General features: G+C 36.0%; 1 protein-coding gene across 1 annotated transcript in view; it reads right to left on the reverse strand.

The window, feature by feature from the left end:
- NUAK1 (NUAK family kinase 1) overlaps positions 1–23,659 on the reverse strand; it is a 209,885-nt gene that overhangs the window by 37,163 nt on the left and 149,063 nt on the right. The window contains exon 4 of the mRNA XM_053716941.1: positions 15,678–15,743. Coding sequence (XP_053572916.1) covers positions 15,678–15,743 — 66 coding nt within the window. The remainder of the gene's footprint in view (positions 1–15,677; positions 15,744–23,659) is intronic.

The following is a 23,659-nucleotide window of genomic DNA, read 5'->3' on the forward strand; positions in this document are numbered from 1 at the left end:
CGAGCTTGATGTAGATACCAACTTTATATTTAATGTTGCTTAGCTTCCATGCTGTGGATGGTACCGCTTAATGAAGATATTCGATTTATATCTTAGTTATCTCCCAGAGCTCCAGGAATTGCGGCCATATTTGTTCATGGCTTAGACACGCCCCCCCCCTCCATTTAAATATTGAATTTTTCTTAAGCAACAGGATCACAATTAAAGCCGGCTCCTCCCTTAATATTAGGGGTTCCCCACACTCTAATATTTATTGTTCATTCAGTCTGTACTTATTTTAATATTTGTAGAATGTGTGCATACTAGCTCTTTTCTGTGATCCAGGCACTTTTTTTGTGGGTAGAGGGGATAAATAGTCTACAAAAAAAATTGCCCAGCACTTACTGAGACCAGGTGCCCGCTACAGATGTTCTGCATATATCCCAAATGATAGCTCCAAATTTCCAACAAAGTAGCAGCACCACTCGGTCAAATATCCAAAATGTTTATTGGGACATCACAAACAATCAGCAGGACGTTTTGGTCCAACTGACCTTAATCATGTTGCAACATGATTAAGGTCAGTTGGACCAAAACATTGTGCTGATTGCTTATGTGATGTCCCAATAAACATTTTGGATATTTAACCGAGTGGTGCTGCTACTTTATTGGACATTGGGATACATAGTCTAGCAAGGCTGTGTATGAGCTTATATGTGCTCATCCTCAATGCCTGTGTGAGACCACATTTTGCCGGTAACAATTTAATATTGAATAGAGAAAGAAGATTCAATGATCAGTATTCCTTATATAAAAAGATAGGGATTTCAGCACACTCAATGACAAATGGAATTCCCAAAAAATGGAAAAATGTAGTTATAATGTCGCACGTGTAAGACTCAATAGAGACAGTTTATCATACTTCCAGAACACCATGTGTTTTAATGCCAAATAAATGTATTAATTACAAGTAATGACAAAAGAAAAAAGAAAATAACATTTCTATGAGAGACGTCTCTTATGGGGAAAATAAAATGAAATGAGGAGCTTGACTAATATATTAGTTTTAAAAAGAGGAAACCTATACCACCTCTATCAGAGGGCAACCCCACAAATAGTAATAAGGGATATGTTACCATTATGCCAACAGCACTCAAGTATCAGTGTCACCAGCACTTAAGTATCAAGTGTGTTGCCTGTTTACAACAAATTCACATGTGTGTGTTTCATATTGGTTAATGCCGCCGTTGTGACTCAGTTAACTAATTGACTTTGTTCTCTTGGTAACCTTTGTTGAAAAGCACACATAGGTATGCTCAGGTGCTTTGAGATAGCTGCTGGTTGGTGGCTGCACACAGCAGTGAATTGCTCTCCTTTAAATTAGGATACCAAGAGATTGAAGTCAATTAGATAAAAGAAGTAAATTGGAAAGTTGTTTAAAATGGTATGCTCTATCTGAATCATGATAGAAAATGTTGGGTTTCATGTCCCTTTATGTATTGAAATGTTCAGTATAGGTAAAAATAGCACAGCCAAACATAGCTAAATCAAATGAAAAATGAAAGGTAAATGAACTATTTGTAAACAATTTAACACTTTCCAGCAATTAAAATGGATAATTGTGAACAAATCAAAGGGGAGAGAATTTTACAGTACACCGTCCCTTTAAGTTCTCTAAAAATAAATATCTGATAGAATAAAAGATATTTAATATCATCTAATTATCTTTTAATAAATCTCTATATTATTCCTAAGTAAGTATGTGTTCACTTATCCTATAGACATCTAATAATAAAAAACACTAAGGTTTTGTTCTGCTACAAACGTCCTGATAAAAAATTACTCATGCATTTCTGTTCTAGGTTTTCATTGTTTCTTAGGAATGCAGATTAGAAGAAAGAAAAAAAAAACCTTCACAACCATTTCTCCTGAAATCTTATTCTCAGGCTCAAATTCCCTTTAATTGTCCGAAATTCCTCTTTCTTATCAATTCATCCTGACTGGTCTGCAGGAAGTTAGACTTAAGCCTTAAGAAGTGTGACCTGCCAATCAAACACAAAAGAATGGCATTTTTCCAGTGGTTAAAAGTCTACACCACCACTGACCTTTCTTCTGGCTCAGAATTCTGTAAGATTCTGGCTAAAATTGCACCTTATGTTTTCTTTAAGAAAATGAATTCCCTTAATGGCGTGGAATAAAAAAAAAAATGTAGAACTGAAATGTATGATATATTTGTTTTCCCTGAGAAGGATTTACTAGATTCAGCAGCCATGTTTTCATTATAGCCATTCAGGAAAACATTATTTACATTAAACTCCACTCCCATATTCACAGACTGATGTTTATCAGCTTTTCCCATTAAAGCTGTCAAAGCCCTTGAAACAAGATTAATAGAATTTCACATTACTTCACGGTCTTGGCACTTAAAAAGCAGAAATGCTGTTATTTTAATGAAAACATTTTTTTTTAAATAAGTTATACAGAAATTTTATACATATTGTTGTATATATGGAGTTCCTGCTCTTTGTAATAAAAGCACTGGTCAAATAAGCGCAAGATATGCTATTTTTTTATTACATTTTAGAACTGTGAATCTGAAAAAAACAAAACATATCTGTTTCATTGTGCAATCAAGTGAGAAATTTAAAGGCACATTACTGGTTTGCAAATGTACAATCACCTACTAATCCCTGGAACCTTATTTGTGTAGGAAACCTACATTTTTTTTCTTTTCTGATACAGGTAGAACTTTTCATTTTAAACCAATTTCTATTTTAATTCTATTATCAATTTTTCTTCATTCTCTTAGTATCTTTTGTTGAAAAGCAGGGATGTAGGCTCAGGAGCATGCACTTGTCTGGAGCACCATATGGCAGCTTTGCAAGAATGTTATCCATTTATTTGTAAGAGAACTAGACACCTACCTATGTAAGAGAACTAGACACCTACCTATGTATCTCTTCAATGAAAAATACAGAGGAAACAGAAAATTTGCTATTAGAATTAAATTAGAAACTTTTTTTTTTCAATGTTATGCTCTGTCTAAATCACAAAAGACCTTTTTTGGGTTTCATATCCCTTTAATATTTTCTTCTACATTATCAGAGATATAAATAAGCATATTTTGGATGAAAAATGTGAAGCAAAGCAATTCTTTAAAGTGACACTCAAGTCAAAATAAACTTTTATGATTCAGAAAGAGCATGCAGTATTAAGACACTTTCCAATTTACTTCCATTACCAAATTTTGGACAGTCTTTTTATATGAACACTTTCTGGGGGACAAAATCCTACTGAGCATGTGCACGAGCTCACAGGGTATATGTGTATACTAGTCTGTGATTGGTTCATGTCTGTCACATGATACTGGGGGCCAGAAAATTAGAGACAAATAAATTGTCCGTAAAATAATTTACTGCTTATTTTAAATTCAGAGTAGGTGTTAAATCATTGTCTTTTTATTATGCAATTCTGCTGCACTGAGTGGTCCTTTGAACAGTACAAACAGTCTCACAATTTATTACAATATTATTATTACATGATTTCAAACATGAGGTTTTTAGTATATACAGAGTTAAATTTAATATATGAAAATAAGTACCTTAATATAAAGGAACATTTATATTTAATCATTTTACAAGGGTAGCTTTTTAATAGATTTAGATGAGCAGATCTATGCGAGACAGATGGCTAAAGGACAGAAAACACTAAGGTTTTGATGTAAAGGCCAAGATTTATTAAAGGTTCGGCTGCAGGCTCGCATGATCAGACCGCTGCTTCTTAACCCACTTTGCAACCTGTTATGTGACGCATTTTACGATCGGGGAGATTGACAGCCCTTTCTCTAGCGCGTTTAACTACATGCGGGCAGGGGGTTGGCACTGCACACTAGCAGGGGGCGGCGTTGCCCACTAGTTGTAAAACTGGGCAGACAAGGGTGAACATGTATGCCCGTCTACCTTAGTTAAATGTGGACCAAAATGTTTAATAAAACAACTGCAGTATTTGTTTATTTTGCTTCTCCTATAATTAAAGCCTGTAAATGAATAGTTTTCCAATTCCGACAACTAGAGAGGAACATGGCTGGCTTCGTAAGCTTAACCCTGCCACATACCTCTCACAAATTGGTTTTAGCAGAGATTATCTGATAAGAAACTGTAAAACAATGAAGAGTTTGCACACACAATGACAGTGGCTAGCCTTGTCTACCACAGTAACAAGAACCGGGTGGCCCTGCAAATAAGGGTATTGGGGGATGGAGATTGGCTATTAAAAACCTATTGCAGCAAACAAGGTTATAATATATTTAAAGCATTCAAACAATTCACCCACTTTTATTATAAATTGGAAGACTGCAAAAAAATATTTTATTTACAAAGTGTTTATTGTCCTTTAAAGTTGAGCAACGTTTGAGATTTATTGGTTACATACATGTAATTATTTTTCACACACGGCAAGAGTTTGAAATGTTACTTTTCACAGTGCTCTGTATAGAGTTCAACGTTTAGTGAATAGATGCACAGTTCACTGTCATTCAAACGTGGGAACAAGTGATATTCACTAGGGGCAACATCAACATTTAGCAATGTGATTTAGTAAATCAAATCCAACTTCAGCAACAGCAGCCATGACAACAAAGGTCTTGCACAAATGAGGAGCATTGTCTTGATGGAAAAGCAGTGTGTGACAAATTTCCACATCTCTTCTCTCTCTTCAAAATTCTCTCTGCATCCAATAACATGTTTGTCAATCCTTGCCAGCACTTGCTTGGATGTACAATTTTTGAGCAAGAGGAGAACCAAGGTGCTTCTGCTGAGAATGTGCTTTTGTCTCAGGACTTAAAGGGACACTGAACTTAAATTTTTTCTTTCGTGATTCAGATAGAACATGAAATTTTAAGCAACTTTCTAATTTACTATTATCAAATTTTCTTCATTCTCTTGGTAACTTTATTTGAAATGCAAGAATTTAAGTTTAGATGCCGGCCCATTTTTGGTGAACAACCTGGGTTGTCCTTGCTGATTGGTGGATAATAATAATGGTGATAATAGGAATAAATTAGAAAGTTGCTTAAAATTGCATGCTCTATCTGAATCATGAAATAAAAAAAATTGGGTTCAGTGTCCCATTAAGTGGTGTATCCATGACTCATACTTAGAACCTGATGATCAAAACCTCAAAAGCATGGAAAGAAATCTTACAAAATCTTTGGGGACTTTTTGAGCATTATATTCCAATGCATCTTTGTCTCTTTCACATTCAGAAACCTGCACAGCAGGACAAACAGCTCTCAAGCGGACATTTGCCTTTATAAAATTGCTTGAGGAACCTCACAATACTGATGAGATATCTTAAATCATCTCACCAAGGGCCCTTAGTAGCAAATCACCTATAGAAATCTTCAGGTTTCCTTTGAATTCTTGTCAGAAGTTCTTGTGAACTCACCATCCACTTTGTAGTCAACATTCAGGGAACCGACTGTATTAACAAATTTTCTCTTGCCCAAATTATCCACTGAAATGACTTTTATTGTGCTATATTACACACCTGTTTACTCAGCTATTTTTCCTTTTGCCATTCTTTAGTCATCCCCATGTCACACATTTTCTGCATGGTGACTGGAGAGAAGGGCATTTTCCTCAAAGCTTAAATTACTGACATCACTTTTAAACTGTTGTATAAGATTAAGCAGGTATAAGAATATCTATATGGATTACTATTGGAGTTAAGGTTTTTTTTTTTTATTTGATGACTCTAAAATATTCACTTTGCTTTATCTTCTACAAATATCTCAACAGCTCTTTCAAACTTAACATTAGATATTTTAAATTTGCCATATGCACATCCAAAATATAGAACAATATGGTTTTACCACAGTAATGTAAACCCAGAGCTTTCCATTTATAATTATAATTTACTAATCTACCCTTGTACCAATACTAATTATGTGACAAACAAGTGCTCTAAATTACTGCAGCTGTCACATCAAATGTTCCCATTAATATAAAAGTGCAGAAGATTTGCTTCATGGGCCAAGCCTCCATATTCATTTTGACTGTTGAATTTAGGAGCTTCACTTGCACAAAAATGAATATGGCTACAGGTAGCTTCATGCGTATTTTTTCAGCAACACACAAATATCTGGACATTTTTATTGATGTGCCTTCTCCAGTTTTGCAGCATAGTAGCAGTGATAAAAGTTTATCCAACAAATATCACTTTTAAAACATCTTAAAATGTTGAGGAATTCAAGATTACTTTTTTCTTATTGAAAGTAGAAATGAACTTCAGAGCGTCACATTTAACAATAGGTTATTATGCCTTAAGAAATGTAATTAAGATTAATTATTACTGAGAAACAAAGTTGATTTACCGTTTGTTTAGAATTAACTTGACCTTAGTAATTTTTTATGCTGCCTACTAAAAATCCTTGGTATGCCTAAGGTTACTGCGTAACCTGGGGAATGCTTCTTGCCTCTACTGCAGAACATAAAAAATAAGGAGAAAATATTATATTTTATGCAAAGAATTTCCCATTGTGTGTAATGTGTAAAAGTTTAATAAGAAGCCTATTCACTCTCCATATTGAATGGGGTTTTTAAATTTAAAGGGGATCTTTGTTTTCAGAGATTTTAAGAATTAATTTATTTCATGGTTTAATTAACACTTTGCTGAACTACAATGAAAGTATTAACACAGTGGAATTTGATTATGACTGAGAGCAAAGATCTCCTAAGGTCAAAAGAGACAGAAGAGGTCAGAGAGTCTGCATCTTTAAGGCCACTAAATAGGGTTTTGTTTTTTTAAAGATACACAACTATAAAATTCTCTTTTAGGAACTGACTAAGAAATAATCATGTGCATCAAATATTGCTTTTGTTAATTAATTAATTAATGCAATTTTATAAAATACAGTTAAATAACAACTGAAAGTTAAATCCCAAATTTCTTTTTTCTATTGTATCTTGTGAGGGGTGTAACCAGACATCACTGAGTCCCAACGAAAAGGCTGTGAAAGGCCCCCATGTTAACAGTGCCCTTCCTGGCCATTTGCAGAAGCTGAGACAGCAGAGTTTTCTGTACAGTAACGCTGTGACAACCATATTAGGAACTTTGCAACCATATTGTAAAGGTGAATACAAACATTTCCTTAAACTGTAAGCTGTTTATCACAAGGGACACACAGAGGATCTAGACATGATGCAGTTGGAGCATGGGCCCCACTGCCCCCCCTAGCAATGCCACTACTGACTGCAGGGCTAACTTGAGGTGCAGACCTAATTTCCATCGGACTCCTGAGACCCCTAAAGTTATGCTCCATTATATTGTTAATACACACAAACAGTGTACAGCTCCACAGTATCACAGGTGCAGGTGGTAAGAGGGACTGTCAGCATCTATAATATGTAGAAAAGTAGAAAAATCCACAGCACCTTAATGAATTTTCAATGCTTTATTGAAACATCTTTATCCCATACAGGTACAAAGCAGGTAGGCAGCAACATGATTAAGGGATAATATCCCGAAACGTTGCTGCCTACCTGCTTTGTACCTGTATGGGATAAAGATGTTTCAATAAAGCATTGAAAATTCATTAAGGTGCTGTGGATTTTTCTACTTTTCTACACATTATATTGTTAAGATAGATATTTTTTTTTTCCATATTTTTTGTTCTCTACTTGAAAGTAAAAATCAGCACCAGCTTGGTTCCTAAAGTACTGCCTACCCTAAAACAAGCATTAAGAATAAAGCCTTATATGACTCATAAAGGAACCTTAGGTAACACTCACTAAAGGTGAGGTACTGTCCACTGTGGGGACCAATTACATACTGTATATCCTTATACATAAATGGATAATTTGTATTGGTTACTATAAAAGGAAACAAACACCTAGATTACAAGTTTTGCGTTAGAGGCTGTGCGTTGCTAACGAACAGTTTAAGCTCACCGCTCACTTACAGACAGCGCTGGTATTACGGGTTTTTACAAACCAGACAAGAAGTGAGCGCTCAGCAAAATTTTGCTCATTACCGCACTCCAATACCAGCACTGCTTACGTTAGTGGTGAGCTGGTGTAACATACTCGTGCATGATTTCCCCATAGGAATCAACCGGCTGAAAAAAAGTCTAACACCTGCATAAAAGCAGCGTCAAACTCCTTAACGCAGCCCCATTGATTCCTATGGGGAAATACATTTTATGTCTACATCTAACACCCTAACATGAACCCCGAGTCTAAAAACCCCTAATCTTACACTTATTAACCCCAAATCTGCCGCCCCGACATTGCTGCCACCTACATTATAATTATTAACCCCTAATCTGCCGCTCTGGACACCGCCGACACCTACATTATATTTATTAACCCCTAATCTGCCACCCCCAATGTCGCCGCAACCTACCTAACTTTTTAAACCCTAATCTGCCGCCTCCAACGTCGCCGCCGCTATAATAAACATATTAACCCCTAAACCGGTGCACAAACATTAGTTAAATATTATTAACCCTTAATCTGCCGGCTCTAACATTTCCGACACCTACCTACATTTATTAACCCCTAATCTGCCGCCCTCAACGTCACCACCACTATATTAAAGTTATTAACCCCTAAACCTAACACCCCCTAGCTTAAATATAATTAAAAGAAATCGGAATAAAAATTACTATCCTTAACTAAATTATTCCTATTTAAAACTAAATACTTACCTATAAAATAAACTATAAGCTAGCTACAATATAACTATTAGTTACATTGTAGTTAGCTTAGGGTTTATTTTTATTTTACAGGCAAGTTTGTATTTATTTTAACTAGGTACAATATTTATTAAATAGTTATTAACTATTTAATAACTACCTAGATAAAATAAATACAAAAGCACCTGTAAAATAAAACCTAGCCTAAGTTACAATTACACCTAACACTACACTATAAATAAATTATTTCCATAAATTAAATACAATTAAATTATCTAAAGTACAAAAAAACCACACTAAATTACAGAAAATAATAAACAAATTACAAGATTTTTAAACTAATTACACCTAATCTAATCCCCCTAACAAAAAAAGCCCCCCCAAAATAAAAAAGCCCTACCCTACACAAAATTACAAATAGCCCTTAAAGGGCCTTTTGCGGGGCATTGCCCCAAAGTAATCAGCTCTTTTACCTGTAAAATTACAAATCCCCCCCCAACATTAAAACCCACAACCCACACAACCAACCCTACTCTAAAACCCACCCAATACCCCCTTAAAAATACCTAACACTAACCCCTTGAAGATCACCTTGCCGGGAGAAGTCTTCATCCAATCGGGCCGAAGTCCTCAACAAAGCCGGGAGAAGTCTTCATCCAAGCCGGGGAAAGTGGTCCTCCAGACGGGCAGAAGTCTTCATCCAGACGGTATCTTCTATCTTCATCCATCCGGCGCGGAGCGGGTCCATCTTCAAGACATTCGACGCGGAGCATCCTCTTCATCCGACGGCTCTTCTGGAATGAAGGTTCCTTTAAATGACGTCATCCAAGATGGTGTCCCTTCAATTCCGATTGGCTGATAGAATTCTATCAGCCAATCGGAATTAAGGTAGAAAACATCCTATTGGCTGATGCAATCAGTCAATAGGATAGAAGTTCAATTCTATTGGCTGATGCAATCAGCCAATAGGATTGAGCTGGCATTCTATTCGCTGTCAATAGAATTTTTTTCTACATTAATTCCGATTTAATCGGAATTGAAGGGACGTCATCTTGGATGACGTCATTTAAAGGAACCTTCATTCCAGAAGAGCCGTCAGATGAAGAGGATGCTCCGCGTCGGATGTCTTGAAGATTGACCCGCTCCGCGCCGGATGGATGAAGATAGAAGATGCCATCTGGATGAAGACTTCTGCCCGTCTGGAGGACCACTTCGCCCGGCTTGGATGAAGACTTCTCTCGGCTTCGTTGAGGACTTCGGCCCGGTTGGATGAAGACTTCTCCCGGTAAGGTGATCTTCAAGGGGTTAGTGTTAGGTTTTTTTAAGGGGGTATTGGGTGGGTTTTAGAGTAGGGTTGGTTGTGTGGGTGGTGGGTTTTAATGTTGGGGGGGATTTGTAAAAATTTTTTACAGGTAAAAGAGCTGATTACTTTGGGGCAATGCCCCGCAAAAGGCCCTTTTAAGGGCTATTTATAATTTAGTGTAGGGTAGGGCTTTTTTATTTTGGGGGGCTTTTTTATTTTGTATGGGGGATTAGATTAGGTGTTATTAGTTTAAAAATCTTGTAATTTGTTTATTATTTTCTGTAATTTAGTGTTTTTATTTTTTTGTACTTTAGCTAATTTTATTTAATTGTATTTAATTTAGGTAAGTCATTTAATTATAGTGTAGTATTAGGTGTTATTGTAACTTAGGTTAGGTTTTATTTTACAGGTACTTTTGTATTTATTTTATCTAGGCAGATATTAAATAGTTAATAACTATTTAATAACTATTTAATAACTATTCTACCTAGTTAAAATAAATACAAACTTGCCTGTAAAATAAAAATAAACCCTAAGCTAGCTACAATGTAACTATTCATTATATTGTAGCTATCTTAGGGTTTATTTTATAGGTAAGTATTTAGTTTTAAATAGGAATAATTTAGCTAATTATAGTAATTTTTATTTAGATTTATTTCAATTATATTTAAGTTAGGGGGGTTAGGGTTAGACTTAGGGGGCGGCAGAATAGGGGTTAATAAATGTAGGTAGGTGTCGGCGATGTTAGGGACGGCAGATTAGGGGTTAATAATATTTAACTAATGTTTGTGAGGCGGGAGTGCGGCGGTTTAGGGGTTAATATATGTATTATAGTGGCGGCGATGTCCGGTTCGGCAGATTAGGGGTTACATTTTTTTTTTAAGTGTTTGTGATGCGGGAGGGCCTCGGTTTAGGGGTTAATAGGTAGTTTATGGGTGTTAGTGTACTTTTTAGCACTTTAGTTAAGAGTTTTATGCTACGGCGTTGTGTAAAACTCTTAACTACTGACTTTAAAATGCGGTACCAGTCTTGACAGGAGAGGGTCTACCGCTCAATGTTTGGCAGACTCGTAATACCGGCGCTATGTAAGTTCCATTGAAAAAAAGAGGATACGCAATTTACGTAAGTGTATTTGCAGTATTTCCAAGTCTGGCCAAAAAATTGAGCGGTGAGACTGAACCTGCAAGACTTGTAATACCAGCAGGCGTTAAAAAGCAGCGTTAGGGCCTCGTAACGCTGCTTTTTTAACCTAACGCACAACTCGTAATCTAGCCGAACGTAATTAGAACATCAATTTTGTGAATTAAGCATACCGTACATTCAATCAATCTTCTAAAAATATGTATGCATTTGACAAAATATATGTGCTTTGAAGATTTTACATTTTAAAACCCTAAGTAGGGAGGAATTCAGAAGATATGAAATGTCTGCAGTATTTCTGTTTTCTGTTTTCTGTAAACTAGTAGTATTTAGGAGAGTAACTGCATTTTATCTATGTTGCATTATATTTTGCAATATAATATTGAAATCATCTTTAAATAGCAGTTCTTCATATCCATGTCCCTTTAAACTCAGGCCTGCATTTGTAGCATAAAATGATTGCTAACCTGATTAACAGAACCAGCAAACATGTTGCCATTTAACAGTTTAATGTTAAGTATTTTGAAAGGTTTCTGTTAAATCTAATTTCCTGTACAAAATTAGCCCAACAAATCACAGACAAAGTATTGCAGGTGTTCTAAAATTTGTCTCGACGCATAAGAATGCAGGACTCACTGGAAGTGACGCGGCATCAGCTGTTAGAGGTGTGTGGCACTCACTGCGCATGCGCAAGTGGCCCAACTTCTCAAAATCAGCTGTTTCAGAAGCAGCAATGGGTCGAGGAGTTATATGGACAATAAATAGCCTTTATTGCGCATGTGCTTCAGACACACTCCGTGCACGGCATCAGAGGGTCCAGGATTTATACAGGTGACTTGCCTTCAGTGCGCATGCACGCAGTGAAGTACAATGGGGAGGGGGAAAAATAAAATTTGAAATAATATTAACAAATATGTGAATCACAAATTATCAGCACTTAAAGTATAGGGCGGTTTCAATTAAAAAACTTCATGTACAGTGTCATGCGGCCCCACAAAATCCAACGGTTGTCTAGTGTCTACATAGAGTGATTGGACCTAAGGTTTGTGGAATGAACCATTTACATATTTAAATAAATTTATGTATTTCCAAAATTATGTCTTGAAAGAACACAGTTTTTCTCCTGCCAATTCTAATTTTATATATAGGTTTTCTCATTGTACATAGCTCCCCCAGGTTTCTGTCTAGTTAAATAATTTTGCAAATACATACATTTATTTAAATCTGTAAATGGTTCATTCCATAAACCTTAGGTCCGATCACTCTATGTAAACACTAGACAACCGTTAGTTTTTGTGGGGCCAAATGACACTGTACATGAAGTTTTTTAATTGAATCTGCCCTATACTTTAAGTGTTGATAATTTGGGATTCACATTTTTTTTATATTATTTCAAATTGTATGTTTTCCCCCCATTGTACGTCACTGTGCGCATGCGCACTAAAGGCAACTCGCCTGTATAAATCCTGGACCCTCTGATGCCATGCGCAGAGTGTGTCGGGAGCGCATGCGCAATAAAGGCTAATGTCCATATAACTCCTCTACCCTTTGCTGCTACTGAAACAGCTGATTTTGAGAGGTTGGGTCACTTGTGCATGCGCAATGAGTGTCACACACCTCCAACAGCTGATGCCGCGTCACCGGAAGTGACGCGGGTCCTGCATTCTTATGCGTCGAGACAAATATTAGAGCACAGGTATCAATTACTTTAGATCATGGAAAGAAAAACAGCTGAGTACAAAGTATACACATTTATCCAGATAACTTCTGCAATGTTTGTCAACAAATTATAATTTCTTGTCTTTTGAGCTTTTATTCGTAAGAAAAGAAGAAGCGCAGAGTATATGGGGTGTTGATGATAAATCTTCCCTTGTTTAGATATGCAGCCACTGAACAGATGTTAATTAAGTACTTAAGAAACATTCAGTTTATTTTAAAACTATGCAAAATTGTTTTAGCTGGTCACAATGAAAAAATAATTTAGAACAGACTACAGGCAACATCTCCTTTTAATAGATGCTGTGTGACATATTGAGGAAATGTCTCCAGTATTTAATAAAACAAAGGAAAAACAGATTTATTTTGAATGTATAAAAAATTTAAACATAATTAAGCAATAGAAGTTCTTACTGTACATTAACGACAAATATATATATATGTGGCCCCTCCAATTATTGTATTCAGCCAGTTAAATGGACATGCTCTAGTTCGATAAAGTGTGTAATTTTTATAGCTTGCGACTGACACTCATGAATTGCTGACTTGCCTTGTTCTGTTTGGTAACTGTATGGCTTTTGGCTCCTGGGTGAGACCTTCCTCATGTGTTCAACCCCTTTGAGCAACACATAATTACCTGGAGTAATGCCAAGTGGACATGATTTAATGAACTAAACTAAAGCATGTCGTTTTTGTATAAGTTTGTCCCTTTAAGACTAATTGATAATTCATGTTATCTGAAATCTGTGTGATGTCACTTTGTGTCCTGCATGACTTGTGTAGACAAACAGTGTGTGCTACCTCCTATTGCCAGCTGATCTTGATTACTTTACTTGACAGAGGTCAGAAGAACAAGAAATAGTTGATTAACTGTCTCCACTGACTAGTAAATCATTACATGTTTCTGTGAGATTTCAATACTACCTGAAAAGACTGGGAATATCTCCATGAATTGAGAAGAATGGACTGATTTTGACAGTAGTTCCCCTAAGAAGTATCATCTTTTCAGGATAGTACAAAGCCACTGCTGACACAAGTCCCTCATAGGGATATTAAACAGTGTGAGATTGTAATATAAATGTTTAATTATGTGTAGTTAAAAAACTTTGTATTATACTTTTTTTTATTTTGCCCCCTTTTTTCTGTAATTTAAGTCTGAAAAAGTACACCTTTGGCCATATATCATAAATATGTAAACAACTAATATAATGGTAACACAGCTACATATTATTCTTAGGCTGAACTTTGCTTTGAACACATCATTATGTGTAGCACGTACAGTATTTACTGTTTAATATCCCTTTAGGTCCTTATGATTTTTTTATGGCATTCCTAATGCATTAAACCCTGCCTACAAACCAATATGTTCTACCCTGAGCAGGTAAATCCTTGTGGGCAAGAACTGTCAATATCCTCCTATCAGTGTATCAGTAACTCTAACAATTTCTGTTATTCTGTTTTTGACAAATTTTTAGTAGACAGACATAAAATGTCAGCTAGACAGACATGTTTTAGGAGAAAGACAGGTATAAGTTTATTTAAAAATCACAAAACAGGGCAAGAGAAACATTTGAGGGACTATGACTACATGGCTTCAGCAATATGTTGATCTGTGTATAATGTAATAACACACAATCTAACTTGCATATATTTCGATGTTAAGAAAACAAACACAATAAAAGATGGAAATTTGCAATACTATACTATTTCTGGTCTAGTAAGAAATTGCAGTGGATGAATAAAAAAAAAATTAGATTTTTTTTTTCCCTATATCTATCAATGAGCAGACTAATAACTTTTACTGTAGTGGACCCATAGCAGCCTGGGTCCAAGAGTGAAATAACCACCCAACTCGCTGTCTACTAAAGTCTACAGCCAACCATCGTCAGCAGACTCAAATATTAAAGTGAATCAGATTGACATTTAATACAAGAGCATGCTGATATATAGTAGGGATGGGTGAATGTGTTTATATCCGAATTCGAATGCTAGAACGAATGTTATTGTAGAAATTCGATTTACATAATAAAATGTTGATAAGAACGAATATTTTTAAAAATTCGATTTTCGAAAGTTATTTACAGTTTTCGAATGTCACATTCGAATTCGAATGTTACATTCAAAAATCACATTCGAATTCGAATATTACATTTATAAAACACAATTTTAGACTAGAAACACTATTTCGAATGTCACATTCGAATCGAATATCACATTCGAATCGAATGTCACATTCAAATTCGAATATTACATTTATAAAACACAGTATTAGACTAGAAATACTATTTTGAATTCGAATATCACATTCGAATCGAATATCACATTTAAAACACAGTATTAGACTAGAAATACTATTTCAAATTTGAATGTCACATTTGAATGTCACATTCAAATTCGAATATTACATTTCGAAATTGAATGAATACATAGCTAAACATTCTATTATTCGAACGAATATTTTCAAATTTTATTGAAAAATTCGAAAACGAAAATAGAATGTTAGAATGTTACATAAACATTCGAATTTCGATTCGAACGAATGTATCAAAATTTGTTTTAAATTTCGAATTTTTAAAAACATTCGCCCATCCCTAATATATAGCTGATTGAACCCATTATGAGAGTGGTTTCTCTTTAATTCAAAAAATAAAAAAACTTAAATAGCCATGTTGTGAGGTGCCCCCTGGTCCATTTATAAAGCCGGCCCTGGACTAGTAACTTGCATCCCCTAACTATAGTGACATTTCTCCACCCCTTGACAATAATAATACATTGATAGCAACTGATAATAAATGGCAACTAATGTGTTACATAAATACAAACTAAAAAATATATTTATCATACCTTGATATTACCGTTCTCATCAAGCAAAATGTTTTCCAGTTTTAAGTCTCTATGTACAACACCATTCTGTAAGAGGCAAAATAACAAAAATAACAATAAGGTACATGCAAACAATTCTGCATAAAGTTTATATACATTTAGTGTTCACCTCTCTTTAATACCATTACCATGCTAAAATCTAGCAACAGAGAATTTTACAAATACCTTGTTTAAACCCCATTCTCAGGAAAGTAATAAAATCCTTCTGATGAAAAAATGTTTTTTTTCCATAGAGCCAAATTCCACAAGAACAAATCTAATTCTGTTTGGGTGCCTTTATGGCTTGTAATAAACATTTCAGAAAGATATGTTTTAGTTATAGAAAAAAAAACTGTTATTGTATTGTATTACATTTATCAATGTTTTTTGCATATGTTCACTAGCATTGCAGAGTATACTGTATCCTCTGGAGAGGGGTGTTCTGGAATGTTTAGTCTGTTTAACACTCTGAAAGACTCTTTTTACCATGTTTAGTAGAAAAGGAAGCCACGTAAACACTCTGTATTTCAACAAATGAGAAAAAAAAAAAAAACATACTTACTTAGTGATGGATTAATTGAAAGAATGATAGGCGTTTTAAAGTAGGTTTATATTGACAGCAAGCATTATCAATAACGAGTCAACTGTTGCTGGATGACCATAAAATAAATTAATAAATATACTTTAAGTAAATATCTTAAAATGATACCAAATTATTACTTTAAAAAGTTTTTATTTGTATAATTAAGAGACATTAAAATCCTTTGGTATTTTGAGAAAAAAAAAAGTTATATATATAATACACACACATGCATACACTTTGTCCCACACTCCCTAGAGAAGTCAAAAAATAAAACCTGTAAACTAAGTTTTCAAAAATGCTGCAAATTTTCTTTATCAGCTTTTTTATTTGCAGCATTTGCAGGTTATAGATTTTGCTTTCTGGACTCCTAGAGAGCGTTGGACAAGCACAACATTTATACAAAACCAAGAGGCGAATAATGTGTGCAAATATGGTACAATAATCATGTAGAGAGACTGTAAAGAAGAAAAATTAGACAAAATATTACATGACAGAATTACTAATTAAATAGGAGGTGAGCACATCACCATTGAATTAGGTGCATGATTTATTTTATTTGTATTTAGCTAGGCAAGGAGAAAATACACTGAATTTGGCTCTCCTCATCTAACACTATGGGCCCAATTATCTAAAGGTCTCTAGGCTTGTGAGATTCTGTAAGAAATTTTGCCAATACTACAGAGCCCCTGCCAAAATTCTCTAAAAGCAGTTTATACCATGAAATAATTTGTATCACAAAGGGGTGTTCCCTGTATTTAAGTATGTGACAGAGATACATGGAGATAAATTTGTATTTGGTGCAGGATTTAATTTTTAAAGTGTGCTTCCTGTAAACTTTTCTCTCCATAGCGAAGATTACCCTTTCAAGGGAGCTCTATAACTTTATATAGGAGGCACTTGCAGGTCATCCCTTTGTGTTAGCATGGTTTATTGGCGATTGTTAGAAAATCTAGCCCTACATTTGGCCGCTAAAGTGGAGGAGCAGTGAATGTGTTCTGCTTTCCTTCAATAAGGCAGGCAGTACGTTTTATGATGCTCTAAGCTCTACTATGACAAATGTACAGTGTAGTTCAATTCTACATTTACTGTCATCGTAATACAACAGCTGATTAGAGGAGGTCGATGCAACTAACCTAATAAAAAGTAAAATGATGGCTAAATATTTGTCATTCTCTTTGTAGCAGTGATATTGGTTTTGTTTTCTTATGAACAGATTTAGCAAAAACCTTCACTACCAGAACATTTTCACTTTTTTTTTTTTTTTTTAAAGTGAGTTTCAAACACTTTTCTGAAAAGGCCAGAAGAAACTAAAAAAAGAGTCTTATCTTCTCAAATATTTGCTCAATGAAAACATCTGACTTTTCCCAGTGGGTGATGTTGAAAATATTTTTTACTTGCGGGTGAACTTCTAAAAATACACCATTATCAGTTGTGGCTCCTGTCTCTTTAGCTTACATCTGAATATCAAACACAAGAACACAAAAGGACATTTTTATATGCATAGTATATATTGTATAAGCAATTAAGCATTACATTGCACAAGATCTGCATACAATATTAATGTTTCAATAACATTTTTAAAGTCTGTTTTGATAAAACTTTTTACATATATCTGCATACTGACAAACACACCCACACACGTGTATATATATATATATATATATATATATATATATATATATATATATATATATATATATATATATATATATATATATATATATATATATATATATATATATTCTGTCCCGGGGTGCACTGCATATTCACAAGTAAGGAAGGCACTCTCCGGATTTAAACAGGGTATACTCTTTAATCCCATAAAGGGACAGTCTACCATATAATTGTTATTGTTTTAAAAGATAGATAATCCCTTTATTACCCATTACCCAGTTTTGCATAAACAACAGTTATATTAATATACTTTTTACCTCTGTGATTACCTTGTATCTAGGAACCTTCTTCCAGCCCCCTGATCACATGACTGTGACTGTTTATTATCTATGGTCTTAAATTTAGCATTGTTTTGTGCTAAATCTTAAATAACCCCCTGTGCCTGAACACAGTGGTTATCTATATGGCTCACGTGTACTTTCTGTCTCTTTGTGTTGAAAAGAGATTTAAAAAGCCTGTGATAAGAGGCAGCCTTCAAGGGCTTAGAAATTAGCATATGAGCCTACCTATGTTTAGTTTAAACTAAGAAGACCGAGAGAAAAAAGCAAATTTGATGATAAAAGTAAATTGGAAAGTTGAGTAAAATGAAAATTCCTATCTGAATAATGAAATTTTAATTTATACTAGACTGTCCCTTTAAGAGAATGTGACGTTTTGGGGTATAATCCCCATCTTCAAGCAACAATAACCAAACTCCCAGAATCTTAAATACCAACTCACCTCCAGTGTCTACAATCACCAAGTGAATTACAGCAGGCGCGCGGATCGGTACGCACGTCATCAGGCTGCGTCCATAACCTAGCAACGCACTGTCAACAATGAAGTGCTGATACAACATACTATCCAATCATAACTATCACCAGTGTAGCATTAAAATCAATAATATACTAAGTACACACAACAGATGTACACATATAATCGGAAAATACCAAAAACAGTAGCCTATACATATCATGCACCGTAAATCCTAGATAGAGGCCCGCTTACCTCACTTAAATAAATATACTTAAAACTATATATGCGGTAAGAAATAATGTCCCTAATCAACCTACATATCCTGATAATGTATGATGTAAATACCTCCTCACAGACTAGCATAGTTTACCTATGTCGTAACCGGAGGTACAGCTCATGTACATGTCATATCATCAAAAAGACAAAGAAAAAAGCAATAAACAGGAGGTAGGCAAAAACAAACATAAAAAATATAAAAATAAACATAAAGGAAATGCAGACGAAACCAAAAACAAACATACATAAAAGAAAAGGTAAGGAAAACAGAAACCAAATTAAACAAAGGTAAACCATAAAAATAAAATACACACGAATAAATAACAAGGATAAAAACAAAAAATAATTAAAAAAAAACAAAGACAAATATCACAATAAACAAGAAATAAAAGGATGGGGGCAGGGAAGAACAGAAACAAAAACAAAAGGGTAATAGAGCATTGTGCTACATCAACATAACACTGGGATACTTGTGGCGGAATATAGAGGCCAAGCGCAGAATAATGTCCTATTAGAAACTATGCCATTCTAGTTTTGTGCTTAATTCTTTAGGGATAATGGTTTCCAATTCGAAAGTCCATCTTGTCTCCCTCTGCAGGAGTAGTTTGTTTCTAGTTCCTCCTCTGCTCAATTCTGGTACGTGATCAATGATGGAATATCGTAGATCTGATACATTGTGTCCATGTTGTAGAAAATGCCTAGCTACAGGCTAATTTGACGCCCCTCTCATAATTGTCTAATGGCGCTACGATAATTTGCCATTCGTATTCTCAAATTATCACAGGTTTTACCTACATAAAACAAACTACATGGGCAATGGAGCAGGTATACAATGTAGGGACTAGGGAGTAGGGCATGTAACACTGTGCTTCAGGTAGTACTTCTTATTATGCCTGGGATGATTAAAATATCTCCCGGTCGACATGCCATTGCATGTGGTGCACCTACTACACTTATAGCATCCCAGTTTAAATTTTTGTTTACTAAGCCAATTCTTCGAATAGCAATGTGCTGGGTTTGTCATCTGTAAACTGTCCTTCAAAGATTTACCCTTCCGGTATCCTATATGTGGTGCTTCCATATTTTTAAATGGTAGTGTTTCATCACTCTGTAAAATCTCCCAATTGAGTCTCATAATGCGATTAAACTCATTTTTATCTACGGTATACATAGTGGTGAAAGTTAACTTCCTACTTTCTTCATCGGTGTTCTTTTTGTTCTTTCTGGTATCCACCTGCTACAGTTGCTCCTTTAGAGCCTTATTCTTGTAGCCTCTTTCTCTGAAGCACTGCTGCATCTCTCTCTGCTGGATTAAAGAATTTTCTTCACTGGTGTTATTCCTCTTCACCCTTATAAATTGGGGTTTTGGCAGTGCCTTTTTTAATGCTGGCGGATGGCAACTCGAAGCTTCCAACAGGGAGTTTTTATCAGTAGGCTTTTTGTACAAGGTAGTCTGTAGTACAATTTTTCTCTTTGAAGATCTTTAGGTCCAGAAACTCAATTTCCTAATCATTCCAGTTCATCTGAACTTTAAAGATTGATATTGCTGATTCAGCTCATGAAACAATTCCTGTAGTGTAGTTGGACTGCCTCTCCAAATCACAAAGAGGTCATCAATATATCTTTTATACATGATCACCTTTGGATTTTGAAAGATGTATTGATTGCCCAGTTCGAATTCATCCATGAACAGGTTTGCGTAAGACGGGCCATATTTGACCCTATTGCGGTCCCTGTTAGCTGCAGATAATATTTTTTTCTCAAATCGAAGTAATTCATCCTTTCACATCATTCACAATGCTCTAAAAGGTCCAGTATGAACTTTGCTGGTGGTCCAACGTATGGATACCTCTGTAGATATCTCTTTATTGACTCCAGACCTTCTCCATGCGGTATGACTGTGTATAAGCTTGTAACGTCAAGCGTTAAAAGCAGGTCATTTTCTTCAATAGGTCCTAGGTCTCTCAGTAATTCTATTACATTACCAGAATCTTTCAGGCAGCTGGCCATCTGCTGTACCATAGGTTGTCTAAATCCGGAGAGTGCCTTCCTTACTTGTGAATATATATAAATATATACAGTATCTCACAAAAGTGAGTACACCCCTCACATTTTTGTAAATATTTTATTAAATCTTTTCATGTGATAACACTGAAGAAATGGACACTTTGCTACAATGTAAAGTAGTGAGTGTACAGCCTGTATAACAGTGTAAATTTGCTGTCCTCTCAAAATAACAACACACAGCCATTAATGTCTAGACCGTTGGCAACAAAAGTGAGTACACCCCTAAGTGTCACAAGGTCTCAGGTGTGAATGGTGAGCAGGTGTGTAAAATGTGGCGTTATCGTTTTCACACTCTCTCATACTGGTCACTGGAAGTTCAACATGGCACCTCATGATAAAGAACTCTCTGAGGATCTGAAAAAAAGAATTGTTGCTCTACATAAAGATGGCCTAGGCTATAAGAAGATTGCCAAGACCCTGAAACTGAGCTGCAGCACGGTGGACAAGACCATACAGCGGTTTCACAGGACAGCATCCACTCAGAACAGGCTCCGCCATAGTTGACAAAAGAAGTTGAGTGCACGTGCTTAGCATCATATTCAGAGGTTGTCTTTAGGAAATAGACATATGAGTGCTGCCAGCATTGCTGCAGAGATTGAAGGGGTGGGAGGTTAGCCTGTCAGTGCTCAGACCATACACCGCACACTGCATCTAATTGGTCTGCATGGCTGTCATCCCAGAAGTAAGCCTCTTCTAAAGATGATGCACAAGAAAGCCTGCAAAGGACATGGATTACTGGAACCATGTCCTGTGGTCCGATGAGACCAAGATAAACTCATTTAGTTCAGATGGTGTCAAGCGTGTGTGATAGCAACCAGGTGAGGAGTACAAAGACAAGTGCCTTACCTACAGTCAAGTATGGTGGTGGGAGTGTCATGGTCTGGGCCTGCATGAGTGCTGTCGGCACTGGGGAGCTACAGTTCATTGAGGGCCATGAATGCCAACATGTACTGTGACATACGGAATCAGAACATGATCCTCTCACTTTGGAGATTCCAACATAACAACAACCCCAAACACACCTCTAAGACGACCACTGCCTTGCTAAAGAAGCTGAGGGTAAAGGTGATGGACTGGCCAAGCATGAATCCAGACCTAAACCCTAAGGAGCATCTGTGAGGCATCCTCAAATGGAAGGTGGGGGAGCACAAGGTCTCTAACATCCACCAGCTCCGTGATGTTGTCGTGGAGGAGTGGAAGAGGACTCCAGTGACAACCTGTGAAGCTCTGGTGAACTCCATGCCCAAGAGGGTTAAGGCAGTGCTGGAAAATAATGGTGGCCACACCAAATATTGACACTTTGGGCCCAATTTGGACATTTCCACTTAGGGGTGTATTCACTTTTGTTGCCAATGGTTTAGACATTAATGGCTGTGTGTTGAGTTATTTTGAGAGGACAACACATTTACACTGTTATACAGGCTGTACGCTCACTACTTTACATTGTAGCAAAGGGTCATTTCTTCAGTGTTGTCACATGAAAAGATATAATAAAATATTTACAAAAATGTGAGGGGTGTATTCACTTTTGTGAGATACTGTATATATGTATATATGTATATGTATGTATATATATATAACAGAATTTATGTTTACCTGATAAATTACTTTCTCCAACGGTGTGTCCGGTCCACGGCGTCATCCTTACTTGTGGGGATATTCTCTTCCCCAACAGGAAATGGCAAAGAGCCCAGCAAAGCTGGTCACATGATCCCTCCTAGGCTCCGCCTACCCCAGTCATTCGACCGACGTTAAGGAGGAATATTTGCATAGGAGAAACCATATGGTACCGTGGTGACTGTAGTTAAAGAAAATAAATTATCAGACCTGATTAAAAAAACCAGGGCGGGCCGTGGACCGGACACACCGTTGGAGAAAGTAATTTATCAGGTAAACATAAATTCTGTTTTCTCCAACATAGGTGTGTCCGGTCCACGGCGTCATCCTTACTTGTGGGAACCAATACCAAAGCTTTAGGACACGGATGAAGGGAGGGAGCAAATCAGGTCACCTAAATGGAAGGCACCACGGCTTGCAAAACCTTTCTCCCAAAAATAGCCTCAGAAGAAGCAAAAGTATCAAACTTGTAAAATTTGGTAAAAGTGTGCAGTGAAGACCAAGTCGCTGCCCTACATATCTGATCAACAGAAGCCTCGTTCTTGAAGGCCCATGTGGAAGCCACAGCCCTAGTGGAATGAGCTGTGATTCTTTCGGGAGGCTGCCGTCCGGCAGTCTCGTAAGCCAATCTGATGATGCTTTTAATCCAAAAAGAGAGAGAGGTAGAAGTTGCTTTTTGACCTCTCCTTTTACCGGAATAAACAACAAACAAGGAAGATGTTTGTCTAAAATCCTTTGTAGCATCTAAATAGAATTTTAGAGCGCGAACAACATCCAAATTGTGCAACAAACGTTCCTTCTTTGAAACTGGTTTCGGACACAGAGAAGGTACGATAATCTCCTGGTTAATGTTTTTGTTAGAAACAACTTTTGGAAGAAAACCAGGTTTAGTACGTAAAACCACCTTATCTGCATGGAACACCAGATAAGGAGGAGAACACTGCAGAGCAGATAATTCTGAAACTCTTCTAGCAGAAGAAATTGCAACCAAAAACAAAACTTTCCAAGATAA

Source organism: Bombina bombina, chromosome 6, assembly GCF_027579735.1.
Source record: "Bombina bombina isolate aBomBom1 chromosome 6, aBomBom1.pri, whole genome shotgun sequence".
NCBI classification, from domain to species: domain Eukaryota; kingdom Metazoa; phylum Chordata; class Amphibia; order Anura; family Bombinatoridae; genus Bombina; species Bombina bombina.